At 39.9% G+C, this 26,190-nt stretch overlaps 1 protein-coding gene across 2 annotated transcripts in view; it reads left to right on the forward strand.

The window, feature by feature from the left end:
• MACROD2 (mono-ADP ribosylhydrolase 2) overlaps positions 1-26,190 on the forward strand; it is a 2,046,639-nt gene that overhangs the window by 1,523,793 nt on the left and 496,656 nt on the right. For both annotated transcript variants that reach the window (XM_045445353.1, XM_045445352.1), the window contains exon 8: positions 23,320-23,393. In XM_045445353.1, coding sequence (XP_045301309.1) covers positions 23,320-23,393 — 74 coding nt within the window. The remainder of the gene's footprint in view (positions 1-23,319; positions 23,394-26,190) is intronic.

Here is a 26,190-nt window from a genome sequence, read left to right on the forward strand (position 1 = left end):
CAGAGAGAGGGTGTGATAGAGAGAATCCCAAGCAGGCTCTGCACTGCCATTGTGGAGGCTGACATGGGGATTGAATCCGTGAACTGTGAGATCATGACCTGAGCTGAAACCAAGAGTCAGGCACTTGACCGACTGAGCCATCCAGGTGCCCTTGTATTTATTTTAGACAAATGCTTTTATGATATAATATCATTCTTTTGCACACACAGCAGGAAAATGAAAGTGAAGTCAATGGGTTAAGATATTCCTCAACCTTCTTCACAAAGTCTGAATCTTTTGAATCACTGTGCTGTTCAGTCATCAATAGTCATGTTTTCTTTCCACATAGTATCATCCTCTGTGATGTCAAAAGGTTGGTGATGTGGCTTTTCTTTTCTTTTTTTTTTTTAAATTTTTTTTTAACTTTTTTTTTTTATTTATTTTTGAGACAGAGAGAGACAGAGCATGAAGGGGGTAGGGGCAGAGAGAGAAGGAGACACAGAATCGGAAACAGGCTCCAGGCTCTGAGCCATCAGCCCAGAGCCCGACGCAGGGCTCGAACTCATGGACCGCGAGATCGTGACCTGGCTGAAATCGGACGCTTAACCGATTGCGCCACCCAGGCACTCCGTGGCTTTTCTTTTAAAAAAATATAATATTGTTTTCCAATTTTAAAACCATGTTCTCCTTTTGCTTCCCCAATAAATCTATAAACTCCTTGAGCAAAGAGTAGTGGTCACATCCTGATTTTGGTATCTCCCTCAGCTAAGAGGGTTGTGTCTGTCTGGCTGTGTTTGATCCCCAATACATATTCATTCAATTGGATCACTGCATCCTACCTCAGTAGCAGAGAAGGAAAATCAGCAAGATCCCCCTGCAACATAGTTCTCCAGATTTGGAGTCCTGCAGATAAAATTGTATGTTTTGGGGTATGAAAAAAATCTAGGTCATATGCCTCTACTTGGGAACTTGAAAGAGTTTTGACAAGTGCTTGATTTCAAGATGGAGATATTTCTCTTGGTCAGAACCTGGTTCTGATAGATATATTTAAGTAGGAGGGGAGGGAAATCCCAAATTACTCATTTGACTACAAACAATATGCTCATTCCTTGTAATCTATTTAAATCCTTCCTTCTCCATGGCATCTCTGGAATTCAGTTTGGGCTGATCACACCCTATTTGAATTTCTGTAGCCCTTTAGCTCCTTTTGTATTTATCAGATTCTGCCTTTGGAAACCTCTTATATTATAAAATAATTTGATGGGCATGAGTAAGTCTTTTAATTTGAAAGAAGGATTTGGATGAAAGAAACTTGAGAAGTAATACCACAAACACAGGTTGAGGATTGAAAGAGTGAGACACGAAGGGAGGAAAGCCAGTAAAGGGTACATTAATGAATGGCTTTCTGCTGTGGGCAAGTGGGGTTTATTTTTATCGGAGGCTGTGGTAAACTGAATTATGGCCCTGCAAAGAGGACTTCATGTTAATCCCAAGAACCTACAAATATATTACCTTATATGGTAAAAGGGACTTTGCAGATAAGATAGAAAGATTTTCTGATTACTCTGGTGGTATAATCACAAGGGTCCTTATAAAAAGCAAACAAAAGTGTTAGAGTGAAAGAATTCAATATGACAACAGAAGCAGAGGGAAGGAAGGAGATATGACAATGGAATCAGATACCACAGTCGTATGAAGAATGACCCAGGAGGGCCAGTAGCCAAGAAATAGAAGCAGCCTTTGGAAGCTGGAGAAAGCAAGTAAATGGAATCAGCCTAGAGCCTCCATAAGAAATACAATCCTGCCAACACTTAGATTTTAGCTCAGTGAAATTTATTTTGTACTTTTGACCTCAAGAACTGTAAGATAATAAATTTGTGTTGTTTTAAGTCACTAAGTTTATGGCAATTTGTTTCAGCAACTGTAGGAAACTAACACAGGGGCCTTCTGAGAAACCATTAGGATTGTCCCTAGAGTCATTAACTTTCTATTGTGTCTGATTTGTTCAAGCTAAACTCCCTCCTGCCCTCTCTGGGAGCCAAAGAAAGCTCTGAATCAGAGAGACAGAGATGCATGAAATAGGAAGTCTTGGGATATCTAGGACTCTCCACCAAAAATGCAAGTGATAAGTAGGATGGGCCAAGGAGGGTGGGTGGAGCATGGATATTACCTTCCATGGTAGTAAGTGAATGTATGCATGCATGTGTGTGTGTGTGTGTGTGTCTGTTGTTCCCCCTTTATCAAGTTCTCTGAGGCTAGAAATTCTCTCTCATTCACCAGAAGCCCTAGCATAATGCCTAGCATCTAGGAAAAACACTTCCTGACGGATTGGGTGACAGAGTGTGACAGCTTGCGAATGTCACAGTAAATAAGGAAGTTGGCTGTTTTACAGCAATTTTTCTCTAATTCCCAAATTAAGCCTGTGCAGAAAAGGAAAAATGGCTCTTTCTTGGAAAGAGATTCAAGAGACTTTGTAGATCCCAGGCAGTTTGGGTGCAAGGTGGCTGTCAATCACAAATGCAAGTTGTCACTAGGCAAAATGGCCTTCTCCTGCTGCACGACCAATCTGCAGTCTAAGACTCTCTAGTCAAGGTTAGCAGATAAATCAATACAAAAAGAGATGAGCATTTCAGGCAGTGCTGATGTCAAACAGCCATTTCATGTGTCTGGCAGAAAATTGAGCATATTGGGAAAGTACTAAAGACTTCCTGTGTGAAAATGCTGGGATCCCTAGTCTTGAAAGGAAAATCAGATTAACTTTCACAAATCTTTCCTGACACCTGAGAGACAGTTTCCTCTTGACAAGGGCTTGGAGAGGACAATGTGATAAACAGCAGCGTGGCCTTCTCTTTGCTAGGTATCTAATTTGACATAGCTTTTTGTGGGCACTTGTTAAGTACTGGATTCTCTTTTTACCCCTGACATGTTTTTATTTATTTATGTATGTATTTGTGTACTTATATATGTACGTATGTATGTATTTATTTAATTTTTTAAAGCAATGGATGTTAGCAAGTGTTTTCAGATGTGTTGTATATTCTGACAATATTGTAAGCTCGGCCAGGTACATTAGCCTTCAGAACATATTAAGATGAAGGCTGAGTGCCTCTTCTTTAAGAGAAACCTAGAATAAAGTTTCGATTTTCCACAACAGCTTCTCTTCCTGATTTGAATATGTCAGACAAATGTTTGACGCCCTTGAATGGTGTTTGATTAAATTCATTGACACCCATTGGCTGTTAAAATGGCCCTCAGGTCCTAGAAAAGCTCTTTATATGTATAAAGACATATGCAAATAAATACAGATAGATATGTTTTAAAGACCATTTTATAACTAACGTATTTGAAAATGATAGCACACAAAATATGATATTAAAATGAACTGATCTTGTAAAAAAATCATCAGGGTCTGAAGGAAATTTTAGGGTAGAATAGAACGTGATTAAACCCTGATGGATCCAGAATTTTGCTAATAATGTAAAGGTCCTGGTTGCCACAATCCTCCAGGAAATCTCTGTCCAGTGCATATTTAGGGATTGTAAATACAAGCTGGTTAATGATAAGCTTGTGAAACAAGTAAGGTTGAAGTACAAAAACTTCAGACAAATGCTATTAGAAACCAGCCTGCTGCTTAATTGAGAGACAGGCCCCCCCTTAAAATGGGGCAAATGTTTGCATGATCTAGGATACACCAATTCCCACCTGTTCACTTGAGTTCCTGGGCCTGTGGCTCATAACTGTAATCACATTTCACCAATTCCTCCTGCCTACCTGACAAAACTTGGGTTTATGTGCCATTTATATGTGGTGCCCAATCTTTGGAGCTTTGTCTAAAGTAACACTTTAGAAGTGATAACCCAGTGGGTTAACTTTCATAAGGGTTATGATTTACAATAGCACATTTATTTACAATAGCACAACTTCCTTGTTTCTTGGCAGTTCTCTATTTGGTCCCCTCCTCCCTCTTCTCTTTTCTCTAAGCAAACTTGCCTGAGATTCCTTGCTGCCTAGCTTTTGTTTGGGTTTGGTTGATAGGGAAAGGGAGGGATTGGTTAACTAGCAGAATGGAAAGGTGGGAGGAAATGATTTCTTCTTTCTTTTAAAAAAATTCTTTCTTTTAAAAATTTTTTTTTAACATTAATTCATTATTGAGAGAGAGCATGAGCAGGGGAAGGACAGAGAGAGGGGGAGACAAAGAATCCGAAGCAGACTCCAGACCCCTAACTGTCAGCACAGAGCCCTATGCGTAGCTGAAACTCACAAACCACAAGACCATGACATGAGCTGAAGTTGGACTCTTAACTGACTGAGCCACCCGGGAGCCCCTGAATCGGATATTTCTTAACTCAATTCCTTATTTTGCTTTCCCTAAATCCCCACCCCTGACTCCCTCTACCCCTTACCCCACCCCCCCCCCACACACTTTGGCACTATGTCTGGCAGTAGCTATGCCTCTCGATGACCAGTTCACTGGGAAGCCCTTTCTTTCACTAGGCTATAGTGACACTGTTTCCACTACTTTCCTCTAGGGTGTTGACTGCTTCCCTGGGCTGTTGGTGTCTTGGAGTCCCAGTTTATCTTGCTTATCTTTGAACCTTGCTATTTCACTGTAAGTGGTCCCTTCATTAAATCTCTTTATTTAAACTATCTCAGAAAACTGTGTTTCCTGTCAGAACTCTGACAGTCACACTTTGTTTGACCATAGCATTCTTTGAAAGTAAGGAAGACACATATTTAGTATTTAATTATAAAATGCTTAGGTTGGGGTGCCTGGGTGGTCCGACTTTGGCTCAGGTCACGATTTCACAGTTTGTGAGTTTGAGCCCTGTGTTGGGCTCTGTGCTGACAGCTCTGAGCCTGGAGCCTGCTTCGGATTCTGTGTCTCCCTCTCTCTCTCTCTCTCTTTCTCTCTTTCTCTCTCTCTCTCAAAGTAATAAACATTCAAACATAATAAAATAAAATGCCCAAGTTGATACATTGCAATATTATAGTTCTCATTTGGCGAGTGTGCTACTCAAAACTTTATTTGGAAAAGAACAAAAATAGAAGGTGCCTTTTCACATAATATTATAGTTTGGGCTCAAGTGTCCATGCCATTCTGTATCTGTGTCTATAGTAGCAGACTAGGTTAGGATCTGAGTACCTTGGTATCTACTACTCTGGAAGAGGCTGAATGACTCATGTCTTTCTTATACACAAGGCAGAAGCTGTCCAAGGTCCTTTCAGTCTAGATAATAAAAGCTAAGATGAAGTAAATGTCACATTGTGTTTATATTTAGTAACATGGTAAGTATGCATTATGTTTATATTTTACACATAATATTTAAATATATTTGTATATGCACACATACATACTGAGAGATAAAAAGAGGATCTGAACTATGAATGCTGTGCATGGTGCTGCTTAACCTCAGTGTTAACTGAAAACAGCACATTCATAAATACTATGTCCCAGAAAGAAAGTCAGAGATAGCCTGATCTCAGGTTCTTGCAGTATAGCCCAAGTTAGAGAAAATAAACATCTTTTAAAAGTCTACTATTTACTAGGAAGCATACAAATGAATGCAGTTTAATTTGGGATAAACAAATTACGTGGGTGCTGAGGAACTGACAGGAATTAAGGAAACAGGTGACTATACAGAAATAAATTCAGAGAGGGGGCTACTTCTGCCCTTGAGGAGAAGAAAATTAAATCAGTGACATTATGGTGGCCATGAAACCATTGCTACATCTTGAATGACTTCCTCTCCAAGTCTTTTTATGTGATGGCTCTTTTGATGACTGAAAATGTTTAAAATAATTTTCTACACAATGATACAGTCTAAAAATGAGAGGCATTACAACAGGAATAGAACAGCTTAGGAATCATTGTTTTTTTTGGGGGGGGAGGGAGGTGAGCAAAGAATGAATTGTCATGCCCGCATATGACTGCTCATGCTCTCATTTTCTACTTTAACTCAGGCCATATGGATTACTCCACCATCCTCTTCCCTTTTCTATCAAAATTGCCATGGGCTATTCCATCTCACACTTTCTCTCTTGCTTCACCTAGATGAGGAGAAGGCCATCATCTCTGCAGTTCATTATTTCCTTACCTCTAAAGAGAAACTGCAGGTTCTTTGAGTTTTCATGTTTTCTACTAACCATCATGGTACAATCAAAATTCAACATAGAGGGCCATTATGAAGCTTAAGAAACATGTCAAGATAGCATTTGTCCTGGCACTTGATCTACTGTTTCTAACCCTGTACAGGAGTCCATTGTGAACATGTTGGGCTTCACTTGGCCCCCCTGGTGCAGAAGTCACTCACCTTCCTTCTCTACCTGACCATCTTCTTAGGCAGACTCTGCAAATTTGACGGACACCCCTCTTTCATCACCACCATGACTTGCCCCACTGATTCTTCTCAACTTGCTCCCCATATTCCCATCTGCCAAGGGAAATTTTTCTCTCTTAATCTTTCTTTTTCTTTCACTCTCTCTTTGTGTATGACAAATATATTAAGCATTTTGAAGGCAGTTATCATCTTCAGATCTGCTGCAAACAGATCAGAACAGTAGGAGTCCCCTTCTCAAACTTCATTTGTCCGTGTGCCTCCGATGAGCACCAGGCATTATATAAAGACAGCCAGCATGGACACCTGTGCCCCATCTTGAGCAATGGGACCATTTTGAATTCTGTAACAGCTTCTCCTAAGTCAGGGGGGAAGATATGAACAAATGGGAATACCTGTGTGTAATCAACTCCCCAGTCAAGTTGTAGAATATTTCTATCACCCTAGAAACTTCCATCATGACCCATTTCAGTCAATCTCAGCCCCCTTTAACAACTCTCATTCAGATTTCTAACAGCTTATTTTTGCTAGTTCTTGAACTTCGTATCAATGGAATCTTGACAGTATGTACATATTTATGTCTGACTTCCTTCATACAAAATTCCGTTTTGGGGGTGCTTGGGTGGCTCAGTCGATTAAGCATGTGACTGGGGTTCAGGTCATGATCTTCCAGTTTGTGAGTTCAAGCCTTGCATGAGGCTCTGTGCTGACAGCTGACAGGTGGAGCCTGCTTCAGATTCTGTGTCTCCTTCTCTCTCTGCCCCTCCCCCACCCGCTCTCCCTCTCTCTCAAAACTAAATAAACATTAAAAACAATTAAAAATACAAAGTAGTATTTTGGGGATTCACCTGTGTTGTGTGTATCAGTAGTCCATTCTACATTTTTTATGAAAATACAATATTTATTATTGTATGTAATAACACAAGAAATGTGTCTGTGTATAATTGTGACAGGAAGTGCAATGGGCAGTAATAAAGGAAATTCCTAATGTACATGAAACATGCTTGGTAATTTTAATGTGTTATTAAAGCCACTATTGACATTATTGCACACAAAAAAGTTTTGTCTCTGATAGAGCATTCCTTAGTAATCATGGAGCCTCTGTGCTTGAGTGGAAATTTTACATGTTTGCTGTCACACAGCAATTGCCTCAATATCATTTCTCAAACTGAGCTTTTGAATTTAGAATGCCAAAAAAACACTGAAGCCATTGGTGGGTGAGCTGTTATTTAGAAAATATGCCAGAAGGGGCTCCTGGGTGGTTCAGTTGGTTAAGTGCCCAACTCTTGGTTTCAGCTCAGGTCATGATCTCATGGTTCATGAGTTCCAGCCCTGCATTGGGCTCTGTGCTGACAGTGTGGAGCCTGCTTAGGATTCTCTCTGTCTTCCTCTCTCTCTGCCCCTGCCCTGCTTGTGTGTGCTCGCACTCTCTCCCTCTCTCTGTCTCTCTCTTTCTCAAAATAAAAAAAGGAACTTTAAAAAATATATGCCAGAAATAGTAGCTGGAAATGCTCATTTGTCAAATCTGAGAGCTATTTTATTTTGTTTTATCTTATTTTATTGACTTTCTTAGGACAATTTTAGATTCACAACAAAAGTGACTGGAAGGTATAGAGAGTCCCACATACCATCTTTTGATATTCCCATTATTCATATGTAGTTGTTGCACAGTTCTTAGATATTCTGTTCTCTCTTTTTTGCTCCATTTTGGAAGTTTCTATTGACTTCCAAATTTTCTATATCCTCAAGCTCACAGGTGCTTTCTTCAGCTATGTCTAGTCTACTAATGAGCCCATCAAAGGCATCCTTCATTTCTGTTATAATGACTTTGATCTCCAGCACTTCTTTCTGATTCTTTCCTAGAATTTCTGTCCCTCTCCCTGTATTGCCCATCTGTTTTTGTATGCTATGTGCTTTACCCATTAGAATACTTAGCATATGAATCATTCCAACATCCCTGCCTTATCTGAATCTGGTTCTGATGCTTAGACAGTCTCTTCAAACTATGAGTTTTGCTTTTTAGTATGCTTTGATTTTTTTTTCTTGATAGCTGAACATGGTGTATTTGGCAAATGGAACTACAGTAAATAGGCCTTTAGTAATGTGGTGGTGAGGTGTGGGGGAAGGGAAACATGCTCTAGTCCTCTGCTCAGGTCTCCGTCATTAGTGAGCCCATGCCTCTGAACTGAGAATGTCACAAGTGCTTCTTATTTTCCCTCTTTCCCTCTTCAGGTGAGATTGGATGACTAGCATGGACTACAGTTGGGTGTTTTCCTTCCCCCATGTGGACGGATAGCTAGAGCTGGCTGGACTAGAATATTCCCCTTCCCCCAGGTAGTTTAGGCTCTGGTAACATAGTTTCTCCTGAAGGCAAGCCTTGTTGAGAACAGCGTGGCCTATTTCAAAATACAGTAAAACCTTGGATTGCAAGTAAGTTGTTCCGCGAGCGTTCTGCAAGATGAGCAAACATTTCTAAAAAATTTTAACTTGATAAGTGAGCGTTATCTTGCAATATGAGTAGTACATGATGCTGCCTGTCACATGATCACAACCGAGACAATGGTTCTTGAAATTCGCTTTGATATGCAAGTGTTTTGGATTACAAGCATGTTTCCAGAACAATTTATGTTCTCAAACCAAGATATTGCCATAGTCCCTTTCCCTGTCCCCCTGCAGGTGGCATGAGGGAGGGTTTTCTTTATATTCACTGTGAGAAAACCTGGTCGAGCTCCTGGAGATAAAACTTACAAAAGTGGGGTGGGCACCCTAAGGCTAGGCACCTCTGGAGTTTTTAACTCTAAGACATGTGTACCCCAAGCTCCAACAGTTCCTTAACTACAGTTTAGGTTTCCCTCCCCTTGTACTGGTTCCTGTGGACGTTTCTGCTCAAAGAGCTGCTGCTCCTTGAAATTGTGGTTCTCTGTATTCACCTGCCTGTTTCTACAGTTTGAAGGGACAGTGATTTGCCCTGGGACGTCACTTCTCTGAAAGATCTAAGAAAAGTTGTTGATTTTTTTTTTCAGTTTCTTCAGCCTATCAGTTGTTAGGAGGGAGTGACAACTTCCAAGCCTCTTGTGTGCCAGAACGCCATTCTACTTTTTAAGAAGAAAAATAATGTCAGGTGTCACATACATAAAATACTGTGCAAACATCTGCTTTATTTTTCTCTCAGGAATACCTTTGAGTGTACACAAAAGTTCCAACTTCCTAAAGGGATCCGTCAAAATAAATCTTTAACATTTATGTTTAAATGGATATTTATTCACACTAAAAGCACACCCTAAACTTCTTTTCTGGTCCTGGCAGGTTTTTATGGCACATTACAACTTCATGCTATCTTGTGTCTGCTTATACAGCTCAAGCCAGAGAACAAATTGATTTTTGATGAGAAATATGCCCTTCTAGGATTTCATTATGCTACCACAAACTTGGTCTGGAGCTCATGGTTGGTGAAATACTGTCATTCATTATTAAGACTGACAAATGATGAGCATTGTGGGAAATTTGCATTTTAAAATGCAGTTTTCCTGCTTTAAAATTCTGTGGTTTATTTGGTCTCTTCCATTCTCCTATCATTCCTCAAATGCTTACCATTCCCCCAAATACCTCACTGTGGTTAAGAGGAACGAGCTCGGCTTCTGTTTGAGGGAAATAGTACATACGTCACTTCCAATTACATTTTTCTGGGCAATTTCAGGAGCGGTGTCTTATGTTTGGGTAAACCTTAGAAATCTAAAAGCCAGTGAAGGGAATGTTCCAGATAGAACAAGAAAAGGTCATATCTGTGATGAATCAGAGGCCATTGCTCAGGCCGCTCCAAATTCATTTTAGATTTGTTACAGAAGCATATTCATCATATCACTGGGATGTTGTGAAATCCACAGTGTAGTGATTGGGAGTCTAGCAAGCGTCTTTTGGATGCCGATACTTGACTATAGTAAGTATGGTACAATTCAGAGGTTTAGCTATAAATGAGGTCACTTTGTGAATACCTCCCCTTCTACTACTTGTTTCTCTTACCAAAAAAATTATATTTTCTAGTATTAGGAGGGGATTCTGGGGAAAAATAGGTAATGTAAATCTATTTCCAGGCTCTCAGGAGAAACAATTGATCATACCTTCACTTGAGGTTCTGACTCTAGGACATACTGAAGAGTTTGGCACTCCTAGCTGGGTTTCCAGGCCTCAGGTGAGGAATGGCATTCATGTACCTTTAGGCTTCCTTACATCTTTTGGTTTTCTCACACCTTTAAGTAAATAAGGTAAATGCAGGGAGAGGGCCCTAAATAAGCCCTGTGAGGAACAAAGGGTATGTGACTTATTCTATTTAATCTTCACAGCAAGAGGGTAGCCTTATCCCCATATTACTGGGTGGGCAAAGAATAGAAACATGCTTTGTAGAAACACCTGCCTGGCTCGGTCAGTGGATCATGTGACCCTTGATCTCAGTGTTGTGAGTTCGAGCCACACATTGGGTGTAGACATTACTTAAGAATAAAATCTTAAAAAAAATAAAAAGGAACAGGCTATACTCACACAGATTGCCGTTTTCACGGCAAGATGCAATGCCTAGTAGGTTTGACTCCAAAACCTTTTCTCTTTTCCTTATTCCAGGGTTTCTCTGGAAACAATTCCCATGCCTCTGAATTCTTTGCAGTAATATGCACAATTTATTACATATATAATATTTTTACCCTGGACAGTCAACAAGTGAAACCATCTTCCAAAAATGGCCAAGACCTAGATAAGAAGAAAAACCACTCCTGAGTGCCGTATATCCTCAGTGGGATTTCAAAAAGCATCTCAGTCTTTGCTCAATGTATCAGTCAGATTTTTCTGCATTACAAATGACCTCGAAAGACCAAAGGCTAACAGCAAATAGCATTTATTCTCTTGTTCACAGTTCTGCAGATTGGCTGGGTTTAACTGGTTGAGGCTGGGCTGGACCTGACTGACCTGGATCCCAGCCTTTTGGTAGTGGTCAGTCTGTTTCACCTACCTCACTTCAGGTGCCATTCTGAAAGGGCAGTGGCTATCTGGAACATTCCATTTTTATGCCAGTGAATGCTCTTAAAGTCTCGCATTTGCTCCCATCCCATTGACCAAAGCAAGTCACATAGCCAGACTCAACATCAGTGACACAGGGAAATATACTCCACTTACAGGATAGTTTTGAAAAATAAGGGTGCCAGAGGATGTGGCAAAGAGGAGTGAGGAATTCAATATGCTCATCCAATCTAGCACATTCAGAATCCAAACCATCAAAAAGAGACACAGTAGTCTAATGGTGACATTACTGCCCACATCAAACTGTGTTCTCCATCACAACAGAGAAATTTTCAGAATTTCTCACTTGTGATCTTTCAGAGTGTCTTTGAAAATGATTTTCAGGATGATGTACTCCAGCGGGCTTTCAGTATATCAAAAGACATATTTTTGATCATAGAAATTATATAATTATATCAAATAATGTGTTATTTTTAATCACAGTCTGAGTTGCTAAGATTGCATTAATCTCTGTGTTTCTCAGCAAAAGAGTGGCTGCCATTTGTAAATTCTATCAAACCATAGAGTGGAGTTCTCACCATTTGCACCAGCTCTATCTAAGAAAACTTCACATGCTGAAATCTGGAGACTGGGTCAGATGCACCTCAGGACATAAGAGTGTAGCAGCCAAGGTCTGTCTTAACATTCATATGTGAAGAGGAGAGGCTCTCCATGCTCAGTGTTTATTGCACGAGAGTTGATCAGTGAGAAACTTCAGAGAAATTCCTGGGATTATGAGGGCAGTTTGCAAACTTAGGCCTTCAAGGGAACTTGGCTAGTTACTGGGGAGTAAAAGCCAATAAGCAGGGGCTTTGGGGACTCACTCCTCTTCTTCCATGTTATGGTGTCATGGTTAATGCTGCTGGAAGCTGTGATGAAAATATTCAGCGCATCTCCTTCAGGAGAGCCTTGCAACCTGGCTGTGCAGGTGGGAACATAAAAGCTTTTTAGGACATATGTGGTTTCATGCCTTTAAGTCAGTGACACTTGAAGCTAAGAGACCCTCTATAATGGTGTGTCTCTGAAGGAGCTCCTGTTCTCTGACCCAGCTTGAAGGTCACAGAAGCCCAAGAGGTGTTTTTTGGACCTAAACCCAAGGGACCTAGTTCTCATTCTCCTAAGTCCATGCCTTTAGGTTGTGCCAAGGTCACATGTGTTGTGGAAGTTCCTGCCCAGCAGGCACAAGAGAGCCGCACAGAATTAGTTTGTTTCCTTCCCTCCGGTGAGAGAGATGATTTTCCTAGGCTTTAGGTGGCATAAAATCATTTCAGGATTCTAGGAAGCTTCACACCTTATTGAGGACATACTTTGCTCCGAGCACTGGGGGTGAAAAGGTGAATAAGACAGATAAGGGCTCTGCCTCCTGGAGTTTATATTCCAGTGGAGTTACTCATGGTAACCAAGCATTTCAGAGTATGAGGGGGGCCACACAACTGCTCTGGAAAGCCAAAATGAGGAGTTTGGACTTTGGTCACAAGTGTGGAGCAAGTCACTGGCATCTCTTAGCATGGCTATGACATGGTGTGTGTTATGTTTAGAAAGATCATTGGCTACAAGGTCCATGCACCACAGGGTGCCACCAGTTCAAAAGTAGAAACTTCATTTTTGTCTTTTCAGTAGATCCCAATATAAATCTTTCCTACTCAAATGTGATACCCTCGGTGAACACCCTTGATTGCCCCTGTAGGAAAAAAAATGTTCTTTTAAAAGAGAATATTAGAAATCTTCTGTTCCAGGTGATTCTATGAGATCGTTCATCTCCTTTCTCAAGAGACTTATTCAAAGTTAGTAGGAACAGCTTGCATAGAATAGCATTTGTTTCACGAGCCATTTCTTAGGTCATTATTATAATTCCTTGGGCAAAAGATGATTTAAAAAATATCCTCAGAAATAGAAGCTGGAGCTCATAAGTTTTAGAAACTGATGAAGCTTGCATAGATTGTAACCTTGTGTCCCATAAAAGTGCAGCTCATTCATACCCGCTTTGCAGAGCAAAGGAAAGACAACTTGAAAGGAAAACTTCATGTTGCACAATGTTTTAAGTAGGTGAAAGCAAAAGTAACTCAAGTCTGAGGCTGAATATAGTAGAATTTATGGAGTGTCACTTGCTATGGAACACATAATGTCAAGTGAAATGAAAGAATGGGTGTGGAGAGAGTTTAATGATAAGAAGTACAGAATTTTCCTTCTCCCTTGTATATATGACAATCCTAGAGGTCTTGCTTGGAAAATCAGTGCTAAGCTGAACAAAATAATGGGTAAGGCAGGACCACAGAGAGAGGTGTGATACACAGAAGTTCTGTTGTGAGCCAGTGAGCTTCAGATTTCTAGGTTCCAATTGTGTCCAGAATGATGGTACCTATATGTTGAGGAGTAATTGTACCATCCCATCCACCAGCTTTTCTACAATCCCAAGGGGATTCCTTGGGCCCCATCCATACTCTGAAATGCAGACATTAAATGGTAGACTGGGTGCTGCCACCCGAGAAAGAGAGCAAAACATCAGTGACCCCAGGTCTATTGGGTGTGACCAGGCAGGAGGCCCTGTGCTTGGCACACTGAAACAAGCTTTCTCATCCTATGTGCCTCCAATTTCATTTCCCTCTCTTGGAGTTTGAAACTGTTGCCTCAGGAGGCGGATCTCTGAAGGAGAGGGGTCATGGTAAATTCCATTCATTCTATGGATGTGGGAGGATGAGCAATAGCAGGCACTCGGCTAGGATATGGGTGGAATCAGGCAGACCCAGGCTTGGGTATTGGCCCTGCCCCTTGCTTGGGTTCTCTAAGAGTCACTTTCATTCTATAAAATGGGAAAGACTATACACATCTTGAAGGGAGTTTTGAAGGTTCAGGCAATTTTATGTGGAAGCCAGAGGTGACAGGGCTCTTAAGGACAACCTAGGCTCCCACCCTTGCCACCCATGGCCACATGCAGTGTCTTTGCTTCCTCTTCAAGCATATGCTGGTTTAAACCACATTAGTGATTGATACTGGGTCTACCAATGCTTGCATAACACTTAGACTGCATTTTGCACACCTCTTGGTAGTTTTTAATATAAAACCAAATTAATCATCTTTGGTCACTGCCTCCCTGAATACACTAAAGTCACTGTTCATTTATAGACCAGCTCATCTTCAATTATTCTCCTTTGTTCTTTTCATTGGGTTGTTGTGGAGATTAATTAATGTAATACATATAAATGCTAGGTAGAGTGACATGTACATAATAACTACTCAATAAATGTTAACAGCAGCAGCAGCAGCAACAACAGTTTACTGTGGTTTCAAGATTTCTGTCCAGTGGGGCCAGGCTTCCACGCCAGTGTGAGCCTAACCTATATGACCTCTACCCTCCCCCCTCCCCAAAGTAAAATACTATTGTGCTTCCATGCTGACAACTTCCAACTTATTTCCTCCATATCATTAAGTAATTTATAAAACATTTATCTACCGTGCACATGCCAGACCTTACAAGTAGAAAAGTCTGAAGAATGGGTGCCATCAGATAAAACATGACCCCTCATTTTCTCAAGTTCATGAATGCATGTTGATTGCAGTCATGGTTTGGCTTCCCACCAAATCAGGCTCAGAGGCAAGGGTTTGAGTTCAAGTAGTTAACTGGGGAGATGATTTCAGGGAAAGAAGCCAATAAGAATGCAATTTGACACCGTGAACAATAGGTGGGTAATCCCACTGGGCAACTTGAGGAAACTGTATGAAGCATGTGCCTCAGTGTTGTCTTGCCTGAGAGGTGAGTGAGCTGGGATATTTATCCACAATCTCTCATTAATCATGGGTTGAGAAATGTTGCTGGTGGTCTTGATTCCCTGACACTTTGGACCTGCCCCACCTGTGGTGTCACTATGGACACCCTCAGTTAAAAGCCTGCTGGTGCTAGTGGGTGTAAATCAAGCCAGTGTGCAAGGATGGCATATGCCAAGGGGATGTATATAGGGTGTTGTCAGCATCTGCTATGTCTATTGAACTTGTTAAAATGCCATATTATGTATATATGTGCATATTTTACAAAAACCTGCCTTTTCAACACCAGCTGAGACTCCACCATCTTACTGACAGGCTGGGGATGTCTCGCTCTTGCCTACTGTGGTGCCCTTTGCTCTCCTGAGGAAAGCCAGTGACACCCTCTTTAGCATTCTGCTGCTGTGCTCACTGCAGTCACTGAGGCCAGTGTCACTCTTATTACTTCACCTGTTTTATCTTTTGTGAAACTCAGCCTTTAGCCAGAATTGTCTGAGTGGCTGCTCTAGCGATTGCTTAACGGTGAGCCTCCTTCAGCTCATTTCTTTCAAGTAATTTGATTTCATCGTGCTATCAGAATTGCTTTTATGTCTTGGAAGGAGGCCTAGGGGGAAGAGGTTGACAAAAACTGTTTTGAGATTAAAAAATAAATTCATTTCCCTATACTTTCCCTTGCTCACCCATATACCCCATACTCCTATACCCTCACAGCCCCGCACCTCGATGCACCCTCCATCCGTATCCCCCTACCTCTCCTCCTGACCAAAGGCAGATGTGTATGTGTGTGTGTGTGTGTGTATGTGTGTGTGTTCATTCAAGAAATAGTCATGAGGAATGTTCTGAGAAAGACAACTCATCTCACGCTTCATGTCCTTTTACTTGAGCTTGTAAAGTATACTATTTCATGTCCTTGTGGTCCCCACACCAGAATTTTTGTGCTAAGATGGAAAATGTTATGGTTATACTGTCTCAAAATTGAAGCAAAGTGTAATTTTGCATTGATAATCAACATTGACAATCTCAGTTCAACTGATGTTAACATTTCAATAAACCCAGTGATGCATCCCTGTCATTTGGGACAGTCTGAGATTTGCATCAATGCTGAACACCCCATGTTTAAGACCTGCATAGTATTTTGCTTGAGTTTGTGTGTAAATAGAAAAAAAAGTACCAACATGCTTTAAAGACTTGATAGGGAGGGAGAACTCAAAATTGAATGTGAATTTCACATGCAGAGTTCCAGAGAAGTTTTGTTTTTGCATTTGATTTTTTTTTAACTCTTGCTTCTAACTTCTGAATATTTATCGCAATTCAGTACTAATCTTGTGCTTCTAGCCACTGAGGGATGGTTAGTATGGCAACCAGTGTTTCATCACAGCTTTGGACTAAGTACCCTTCTTGGTGAGATGAGATTATGGACTAAACACCCTTTGAGGTGAAAACCACTCCAGAAGAACTTGTGCATGGTTTTTACGCTTGTGAGCTTTGCCTGGGCATTGATATCTAGGTTGCCTTATTCTTACAACTGCTAGAAAGGCATCCACAGTTAAGGCAGAGGTGACTCCTTATGGCTGGGCTTGACAGGGATATCAGGGGCAATGCAAGAAAATGAGGCCCCGGCTAGACTGTACATGGTAGAGGGGGGTTGACATTTGGACACATGGGTTAATCATACCTGGAATTATGTTCAATTTGATATTTTTTTGCAGTAAGAACTTCTTTGAAATAACTGACTTAAGGCATTACCATATGCCCTCGATGGTAGGGTGATCCAGAGCTGCAAGCAGACTGTCATTTTAGGTTTAAAACAAAAGCTGATCCATTGCTTCTGCCTGCAAAAAGGGTAGTTTTACAGGCAAAGCAAATTATGTCTACTTTTATTTCAGTAGAATATGCTAGATTTTCAGTAGAATGTGTTTTATTTTATGTATTTTTATTATTCTTTAATTCAAGTATAACCGACACAGTGTTATATTAGCTTCAGGTGTATAATATAATGATCAAAAATTCTACACATTACTCAGCGCTTATCGAGATGTGCACTCTTAATCCCCTTCGCCTGCTTCACCCAACACCCCACCTACCTCTGCTCTGACACACACCACAAACACCAATTTGTAGAAAGTGGTATTTTTTTTTTATGTCAGGGAAACAAATTTAGTTTTTGTGTCAGAGCAATCGACAAAGTTGAAGATATTGGAGAATCATCAACAACAGCAAAAGAATAAAAGAATGAAACCTAGAGAGGAACTTCGTCTATGACAAGGTCAAAACCAGGTTCATTCGAATTGTGTTGAAAACATTCCAGATTTTTAACAATTCCATCAAACGAATAGTCCAATGGCTGGGCAGGACCTTCAGTGAATCTTCATTGCTATATCTTTCTGCAATTTGATTAAAAGAGAAATATCTGCTTAACAACTGAGTAAAAGGAAAATATCTGTCTAATGAGTTATTTGCTGTACCATGGATAAAAACTATTGTAAATTGAATTTTCTGTTTCAATTTTTACCTCTCTTGTTCAAAATTTGTAAATATTTGTGTTGGTTTAATTCTGGTAGGAGTGTAAATGGGTAAAGCTGCTTTGGAAAACTGGCAGAATCTACCAGAGTTAAATGTCTGCTTAAGCGATGAACCGGTAGCCCCAGCTCCCAGGTATATACTCAACAGAAACAGTGCTTATGTCCACCAAACGACATTTATGAGAATGTTCATGGCAACTTCATTCCTAATAGCTCAAAACTGGAAACAACCCACTTGTCCATCAACAGTAGAATGGCTAAATAAATTGTGGCATATTCATACAATGGAATACAACACTGCAGAGAAGAAGAAGAAGCTTCTGATATATGTAACAACATGAATAAATCAGGCAGGCATAATGTTGAAAAATTGGACCAAAAGGGGTGCACATTTTATGTCTATATATGTGAAGTATAACAACAGACAAAACGAATCTGTGACAGTAGAAGAGAGAATAGCAGTTTCTTCATGGGGTAGATATTGACTTGGGACGAGGCAGTTTTCTGAAGAGCTAGAAATATTTTATATCTTGATTTGGGTAAGGGTTGCATGTGTGTATGATGAATGTATGTACATTTGTGTGTATGTAAAAATTTTGCAAGTAGTTTCAGTATAAAAGTAAACAAAAAGAAAAAAATCACTTACACATTCTGTAAATCAACTTCAACATTCACAACAGAAGTTAAATTTAATAATCTATACTAATGAATAAGGAACTAAGCTTTGGAATGCCAACAGAAGCACAGATTCTATGTACACCTGGGCACACACATATATAATTCCCTGCACGCCTGGCCCTAAATTATTAATGGCTTGTTCAGCCTCATTGACCCTCATACTTGGAAGAGATTTTCTATGTCATTTAATTCAATGATTCATCTAAAGCTTGTCTGCAGCCTTCCCTCTGGGTGGCCATCCTGCTTTTATGAACAAAAGCCCTCTGGTGACCAGAATACATTGTGACCTCCCGAGGTAGGCCTTACTGTCGTCGGGAGCCCATCCCTGAGCAAAAATCTATCCTGTCTATTCATTGGTCTTACTTGTAACCCTTGGAGTCTTGCAGTTAAGTGGACAAAGAATTGTGCTGTTGCTGTTTCCTCTGAACACCATACTTCATCTTGTATAGATATATGCCCACTGAAAGAAGGCATATTTTCAGGGACATTTGTCTTGGTATTTCCCTCCATTTTTAATTGATTACAGGATATCATTCCATTAGGAACTGTGTTTTCTCATATGAATCTTCTCAGTAGTTTCCCCTCAGGGATGAAATAGGATAATGTGGATATATCATTGCACCCTTCACCCTCTGAGACTCTAGAGCTAAACACCCTTGTTCTCCCAGTGCTGGCTTTCTTGCTGTCAGTACAATGAATCACAAGTCCACAGTCCATTCACTCATTCAACACACATTTATTGATCATCTTGTAGGTGCCAGCAATGGTTTAGAGATACAGTGATAAGCAAAACACAGATGTGATGTCTGCCTCCTTAGGGCTTTCACTCTACTAGGATTATTAATCAAATATGTACATAAATAAAGGTAAAATTGAAGCTAAGATGAGTACCACCAGGGAAAGGTACATGATGTTATGAAAGTGTCAAATAGGGAGTCGTCAGAGAAGCCTTCTCTGGAGAAGTGATGACTGGGAAAAGAACAAATAAAAGTTAAAATAAGCTAGGAAACGAGGGAGAAATGTCATTTCAGGAAGAAGATACAGCATGAGCAAGGCCTTCTGGCAGAGAGCAAAAGCAAACATGCCACATTCAAAGAACAGAAAGAAGGTCAGTGTAGCTGGAGTTGAGGAAGCAACGAGCGATACAGTGTGAGAAGAGCCTAGAGAGGTAGGAAAGAGTCACACCATTCAGGCAGGAAATATGAGCACTAGTTTGGGCTTCAAGGGCTTATAAAGGACATCCCTTGGAAGGTAGCAGAACAAACTAAAGATAGAATAAGTTTTGAGAGAGCATGCTTAAATTAGTAATTTGGGAATAAAAATGTTGCTTCAAGGAGCAGGGTGTGATCTAGGGAGGCGGTGGAGTGGAGGTGGTTGTCAAAAATGACCAGGTCAAGTAACTGGCAGGCCAGGTGGGTCATCTTATTGGACACTGAAGTCACCCACGGTTATGGCAAGCCTTGAGATACAGATGAAAACCATAGCTCAGTGCCAGAGGCTTTGATAGATGTGGGAAAGTGACCAGGAGGTCACATATAATTGGGAACTGACTGTAGTTGCCATGGTTCTATGAGAATTTTTGTAATTTCTCTGTGGGGACTTACATCTTCTAAAGGTTAATGCTGACGGCCATTGCAACTGAGCATGATTACAGTATTTATTAGCTTTATATAGCCCTATAATCTTATGATTTAAGTACTTCTTAAACACATCAAAAAGTTGGAGAAGAATTTCATGGGAGGAGAATAAATAGGAAAAACTAAGACCCAAGTCTAGAAAGGCTCCTTGTGGTGTATCATGCCCAGCTAAGGAGCTAAAGTTCACTCTGTAGTTGCTGGAGAGTCCCCAGGGTCACCATTGCTTTGTGTAATGTTGTGGTAACTATACTTTAGGAAGAATCACTTAGAAGTGGTGTGCTCAACAGAATGAAGAAGCAGGGGAATGACCAAAGAGGCACAATTATGAGTCAACTACAGTAATCAAAGTGAGGACTGATTGTTCTTTGAATGAGATCAGATGGCAAAGAAGGAAAGGAAGTGGTATAAAATATTTCAGAGGACTCAGTTACCAGCTGGGGAAACAGTCAAATACTGAAGCAGTGTCTAGGAGAGAGATATCCATGAGCAGAAACCAGAAACTGGAGGAAGTTCATTTTGTGGAAGAATACACATTACACTTCTGGTTCTGGAGTGCATCAAGGGGAGGTATCCAGGTGATTACAAATGCAGATGTTAAACTCAGAGGGGAGGTGGGGGTAAGGTAAACTAGAAAAGCCACCTGTAGTTAACCCCTAACCACAAATGCCCATCCCAGCCTCTTGCTTTTTCCTTGCAGTCCACAGGGACTCCTTTTCTTTCTACCTCTCATCACTTCTCTTACCTTTTCCATTAATTCCTACTTGCTCACACATATTTCTGAGGACAGTGTCTCCTCAGCTCCCCACTTTATTGTTCTCTTCCCCAAACATTCTATCACTTCCTAGAAAGCCTCCTCTTTCTTGCTTAGCTCCCTTTGTCTGTGTCCCCACATCCCTGATTCATTCGCATGCATGCCTCTTATTTATTTCCTCCCTCTGACTTTGGGTTTTAGAGGACAGGGGCTCATTAAACATGTCTATATATCTTCTCTTTTCTGGTTCAATAATAATTTGCTTAATGAACGAGCTAACTAACAGGTTTTATTTTAAGGGTTTTATATTTTGAAACCTTCATTTAAGGAAAATGTAAATAGATGAAACAGTTCAAAACAAATTCACAATCCCAAATGTCACAGATGAATTTACAAAGTTTAAAAAGTTATGGAGTGCCTGGGTGGCTCAGTCGGTTAAGCGTCCGACTTCAGCTCAGCTCATGATCTCATGGTTTGTGAGTTCGAGCCCCGCGTCGGGCTCTGTGCTGACAGCTCAGAGCCTGGAGCCCATTTCAGATTCTGTGTCTCCCTCTCTCTCTGCCCCTCCCCTGTTCATGCTCTGTCTCTCTCTCTGTCTCAAAAATAAATAAATGTTAAAAAAATAAAAAAATAAAAAGTTGTGCACATTTTTCCTATGACAGTGGTTCTCTCTCTCATATGACAGTGGTCAAGTGGAGCTTGGACCTGCTTTATTTTGTCCCCTTTCCTAATGCACTCTCTTACAAAGTGTGTAGGTAGAAACCTAATCAGAAAAGCAACATTTGTTCTTGGAAATGTGGACAAACATCTCTCTCTTGCTCCTCTTCTTTCATACATTTTCTCTGAAAGTCTAATGAGTTTTATACCATTAGTATAAACTACTGGAATATGTATTTGCCTTCCAATAAAACTGGTCTTTTAAATCCCAGATCTCCCCATTTCAGCAATACCTCTCTCTTTCTGCATCTGCACAGAACAATGTCACAGGAGCCCTCTGATTAAAAGGCATGTTAGTGGATGATGCTGCAGCTGGCTAACACAGAATATCAACTAAGGTGAAGGCTGACTTTAGATGTTGGGAATGGCATACATTTAATGGATGCTCCTAGAAAAAGGAGCTAGAGGAGCTCAAATAGGTGAGAGGAATCATAGAAGGCAGTGCTGAAAAATCCAGGAGGAGAATCTTCAAATCTATAGTGACAAAAAAAAGATTTATAACTGCCAGGGGCTGGGGTAGAGGGATATTGAGGAATGACTATTAGTGGGCACAGAATCTTGTGGGGGGATGATGAAAATATTCTGGAGTTGGTGGTGACTTTGTGGAACTGTACAAATCCACTGTGTTGTATACTTTAAAACAGTATTTTTTTTTTTTTTAAATCCAGGAGGGAAGAGGTATTGAAACATGGAAAACTAGTCAAGCACATCTGATACAGGAAAAGATGAAGACTGATTTGAATGAGTGATTGACTATATGAGATTTGGTGATTAGGAAGCCAATAGTAAGCTTAAAGAAAGTAGTTTCAAAGGAATAGTCACTCCCATCTTTTCTTCTTTTTTCCCCATAAATATAGAATTTGTAAGGTTATTCCTTCACATATATTTTATTGGCAGAATGTATGATGATTCTGCAAGTTCAGAAATACGTTTGATTTATATAAGCTAAAGAGATATTCTGGATGGGTTTTAGAAATTCTGATTATGTGTGCTACTGCTCAGTAGGACATAAGTGTCTTTCTTCCCATCTTTCTAAAATCAAATCCATAGTGCACAACCAGGTCAATTCATGTTGTCTTAATCTCAAACATAATTTTTTTTAGCATTTATTTATTTTTGAGAGACAGAGAGAGACAGAGCACAAGTGGGGGAGGGGCAGAGAGAGAAAGAGAGAGACCCAGAATCCAAAGCAGACTCCAGGCTCTTAGCTGTCAGCACTGAGCCTGACTCGGGGCTTGAACCCGCGAACTGTGAGATCATTACCTGAGTTGAAGTTGGACGCTTAACCGACTGAGCCACCCAGGTGCCCCTCAAACATAATTTCCAGTGGCCCTAAAAGGAAGGCCTTTGAATTCTGACAATAACTTTCTTTGAATTCTGATAATAACTTTCTTTGAATTCTGGTAATAACTTTCAGTGGTATGGCTATTTGGCAAGTTGCTTGTCCTGTCTTGTGCCAGTTCATTGATAGAGTCCTGCTGGCCCATGACCCTGGGTCAAGTACATGTATTCTCTAGCCATATTTACTTGGTTTATAAATTGAGGGTAATAAACCTTATATGAGCACCTCTTATGAGAATATTATATGAAAGTGCTTTGAAAACTCTTAAACAAATGTAGATATATTTTTAATTGACTGTTGTAGAATTTAAAAGACAGTTAAATCCTTTTTCTTGTTAGTGCTGGACTGGCATAGGACTAGCCCCCTTCATGCATCATATGTGTGATCATGGGCTTCATATCCATGGGTACCTTACTGAGACCTGTCTTGCTCAGTAGTAATTGGTTGAATTGCATACTGCTTAAATGAGAAAAATTCAGTGTCATACCATCAGTGAATTCTCTATTGCCTTCATCTTTTTTTGTTTATTTGTTTTATTCTGTTCTTCACTTAGGATTCCCGAATGAGCCTGCTTCCATCGTTGCCCTCAGCACCATTAAGGAATGGCTGGCCAAGAATCATCACGAGGTAGGAGGTACAACATAATTAGAAAACATTGAAAATGGTATAATTTGATCCTCAATCTCAAAAAAGCAGAAAAATTTATTCCATAAATATCAAGTAGACCTAGTCATTGAGCCAAAGCTAGCTGACCATGCTTTGTTGAGGTTACATAGGTGATTGAATATTTTCCAGTAATTAATTGAATGAAGGGATTATGCTGATTGTTTTTGGTGGTGAATATATACAAATTGATCAGACTCATTTGGTCATGATCTCATTTGTACATCTTTAGATAGTATGGGTTTTGTGTGTAAAAGAGAGAACAGGATGGATTGTCCTGTGCTATTTTCCTTAAGGAGTTAAGCTATCTTTGTTGACAGGGATTCCTGGTGTATGATAATTTTTTGGTATCTTGAGGTCCCTTTATTTATAATTAATCATTCCCCTAAAGTAACTTCTGAGTGTGAAATTGGAGTACACATGGATAATTGATAGCTAAATCCTCATGATTAGGATTTTTTATGAAACTGCTTCTCTTGGACTATTCATCATGCATCTTATTCTGCTTATTTAATAAAATCTTTAGGATATGTTTAGTGATGAACAGGAGAATTACTCAACAAAGTAACACAATAAGTAGAGATACTGTGGAGGCTTAGATTTCAAAATTTTGGCAATTAACATATTGTAACAGTAAGTAGGTTTCATACAATACACAACTTTGTGTGTTTTTATTCTGATTTTTTTCTCAGATATTCATGTGAGTGCTATAAAGAATTTTGTTCCTTTTATATGGACCATGAATTTAGCTTTCTTCTTGGATAGGACATGGATTATTTGGAAATGTTTGAGTATGGAGACAGACTGTGGGCCTTTGCTAATAATATGGGAGATAGCTTCTTGGTGCCTTTGTGAATTTAAAAAAAAAACAACCAGCAGTGTAATTTTCTGTTAATTGCTGTAATTTCAACATTTTTTAAATAGATTCAGAAATTGTTACTCTCCAGGAGGAGTAAAGACCACATGGCCAAACATATCCATTTTGGTGCTTGTTCTTTCTTTTCCTCTTACTCTGAAAGGCATACATACATATAACAGATTTGATATAGAGGATGGCTGTAATAACCTCAAAGAAGCAGAATTTTTTTTAAAAATACCAAAAATAACCAGTTTACAAAACATTTCTTTGACATGTATTATTTTCACAACAATCTCATGAAACATCTAGCATAGGATTCTCATCTGGAATCAAAAGGTTAAATGACATACTCAAGATTTCAGACTCACAAAGCCAAGAGTCTGACTTTGCCCTCCTTACTCCAACAGCCATTCCTCCTTGGAGGGATCCTGAGGCCGGGGAGAGAAGTTCAGTCCCTTTGAAAGTGGTATTTTTAATATATCTCTTGGTTATGGTAAAAGCTCCTCACCTGGACCATCTGCTTAGCAAAAGTGTAGAATGTTTCATGAATACACACTGAGCTAGTGTATTGATGCAAATCCATATTTCTACTAAAATAGTGATCCAAGGATATTCCCTACTGATGAAAATTCACATGTGTCATGGTGGCATGTGAGAGAAGTATGTATACTCACACAAAAGTCATCAAGGAGATGATTATGAAGAGGAAACTTGTTGGTCATTTTTATAGTTCATTGAAAAATCCTACTGATGGGTTTTCTCTGTTAAACTATTCAGGTTATTTTTCATGGATATGTGTTAGTGTTTCCCACTTAAATGGTCTGTGCCCTGAAAAACCTTGTTAGCTTCCTCTGTCTTTGAGTCTGTTCTTTTGCTTTCAGATCTTTTTCTTGCACATTTCTTGGGTCTGTTGTATAGAAATTTAAGTAGTTTAGATTAAGGAACACAGCTCAGTTATCACCACTGTGACCTTAAACATATAATGTGCGAATTCTCTTTTAAAAGGCCTCTTTTTCAGGGTGCCTTGGTGGCTCAGTCGGTTAAGCGGCCGACTTCGGCTCAGGTCATGATCTCACGGTCCGTGAGTTCGAGCCCCGCATCAGGCTCTGTGCTGACAGCTCGGAGCCTGGAGCCCGTTTCAGATTCTGTGTCTCCTTCTCTCTGACCCTCCCCCATTCATGCTCTGTCTCAAAAATAAATAAATGTTAAAAAGAATTTAAATAAATAAATAAAAGGCTTCTTTTTCCAATATGCATTAGCTAATGTAAGCATGTTAATTTGAACAAGTCAGATTTTACTTAGTAAATGAATTGTAAGTAGTAGGAGATAGATAAAAGCTATACAAAGTTTTTTTATAGCAGTATTTTGATTTATTTTTTGCTCTGTCAAAAAACAAACAGGTTAAGGACTTAAGAAAGAATATTATTGGGGCGCGTGGGTGGCTCAGTCGGTTAAGCGGCCCACTTCGGCTCAGGTCATGATCTCGCGGTCTGTGAGTTCGAGCCCTGCGTCGGGCTTTGTGCTGACTGCTCAGAGGCTGGAGCCTGTTTCAGATTCTGTGTCTCCCTCTTTCTCTGACCCTCCCCTGTTCATGCTCTCTCTCTGTCTCAAAAATAAATAAACTTTAAAAAAAATTAAAAAAAAAGAAAGAATATTATTTCTCTGTCAGTTGTCTTTTCATTGCAGTATTGTTTTAACATCCTGATTGTTTATTTATTCATTAATTCACTCATTTGACAAATAACCACCAAGATTTTTCTAGATGTGAGGGACAGAACGCTATAAAGCAAAATCATCCTCTTATGGTATATATAGTCTAGGAAAGAGAAACTTCAAAAAATAAAGGAACAAGACAGTTCAAAGAGTACTCTATAAAGTAAAACAGGGTAATGAGAGAGTGAG

Source organism: Leopardus geoffroyi, chromosome A3, assembly GCF_018350155.1.
Source record: "Leopardus geoffroyi isolate Oge1 chromosome A3, O.geoffroyi_Oge1_pat1.0, whole genome shotgun sequence".
Lineage (NCBI taxonomy): Eukaryota > Metazoa > Chordata > Mammalia > Carnivora > Felidae > Leopardus > Leopardus geoffroyi.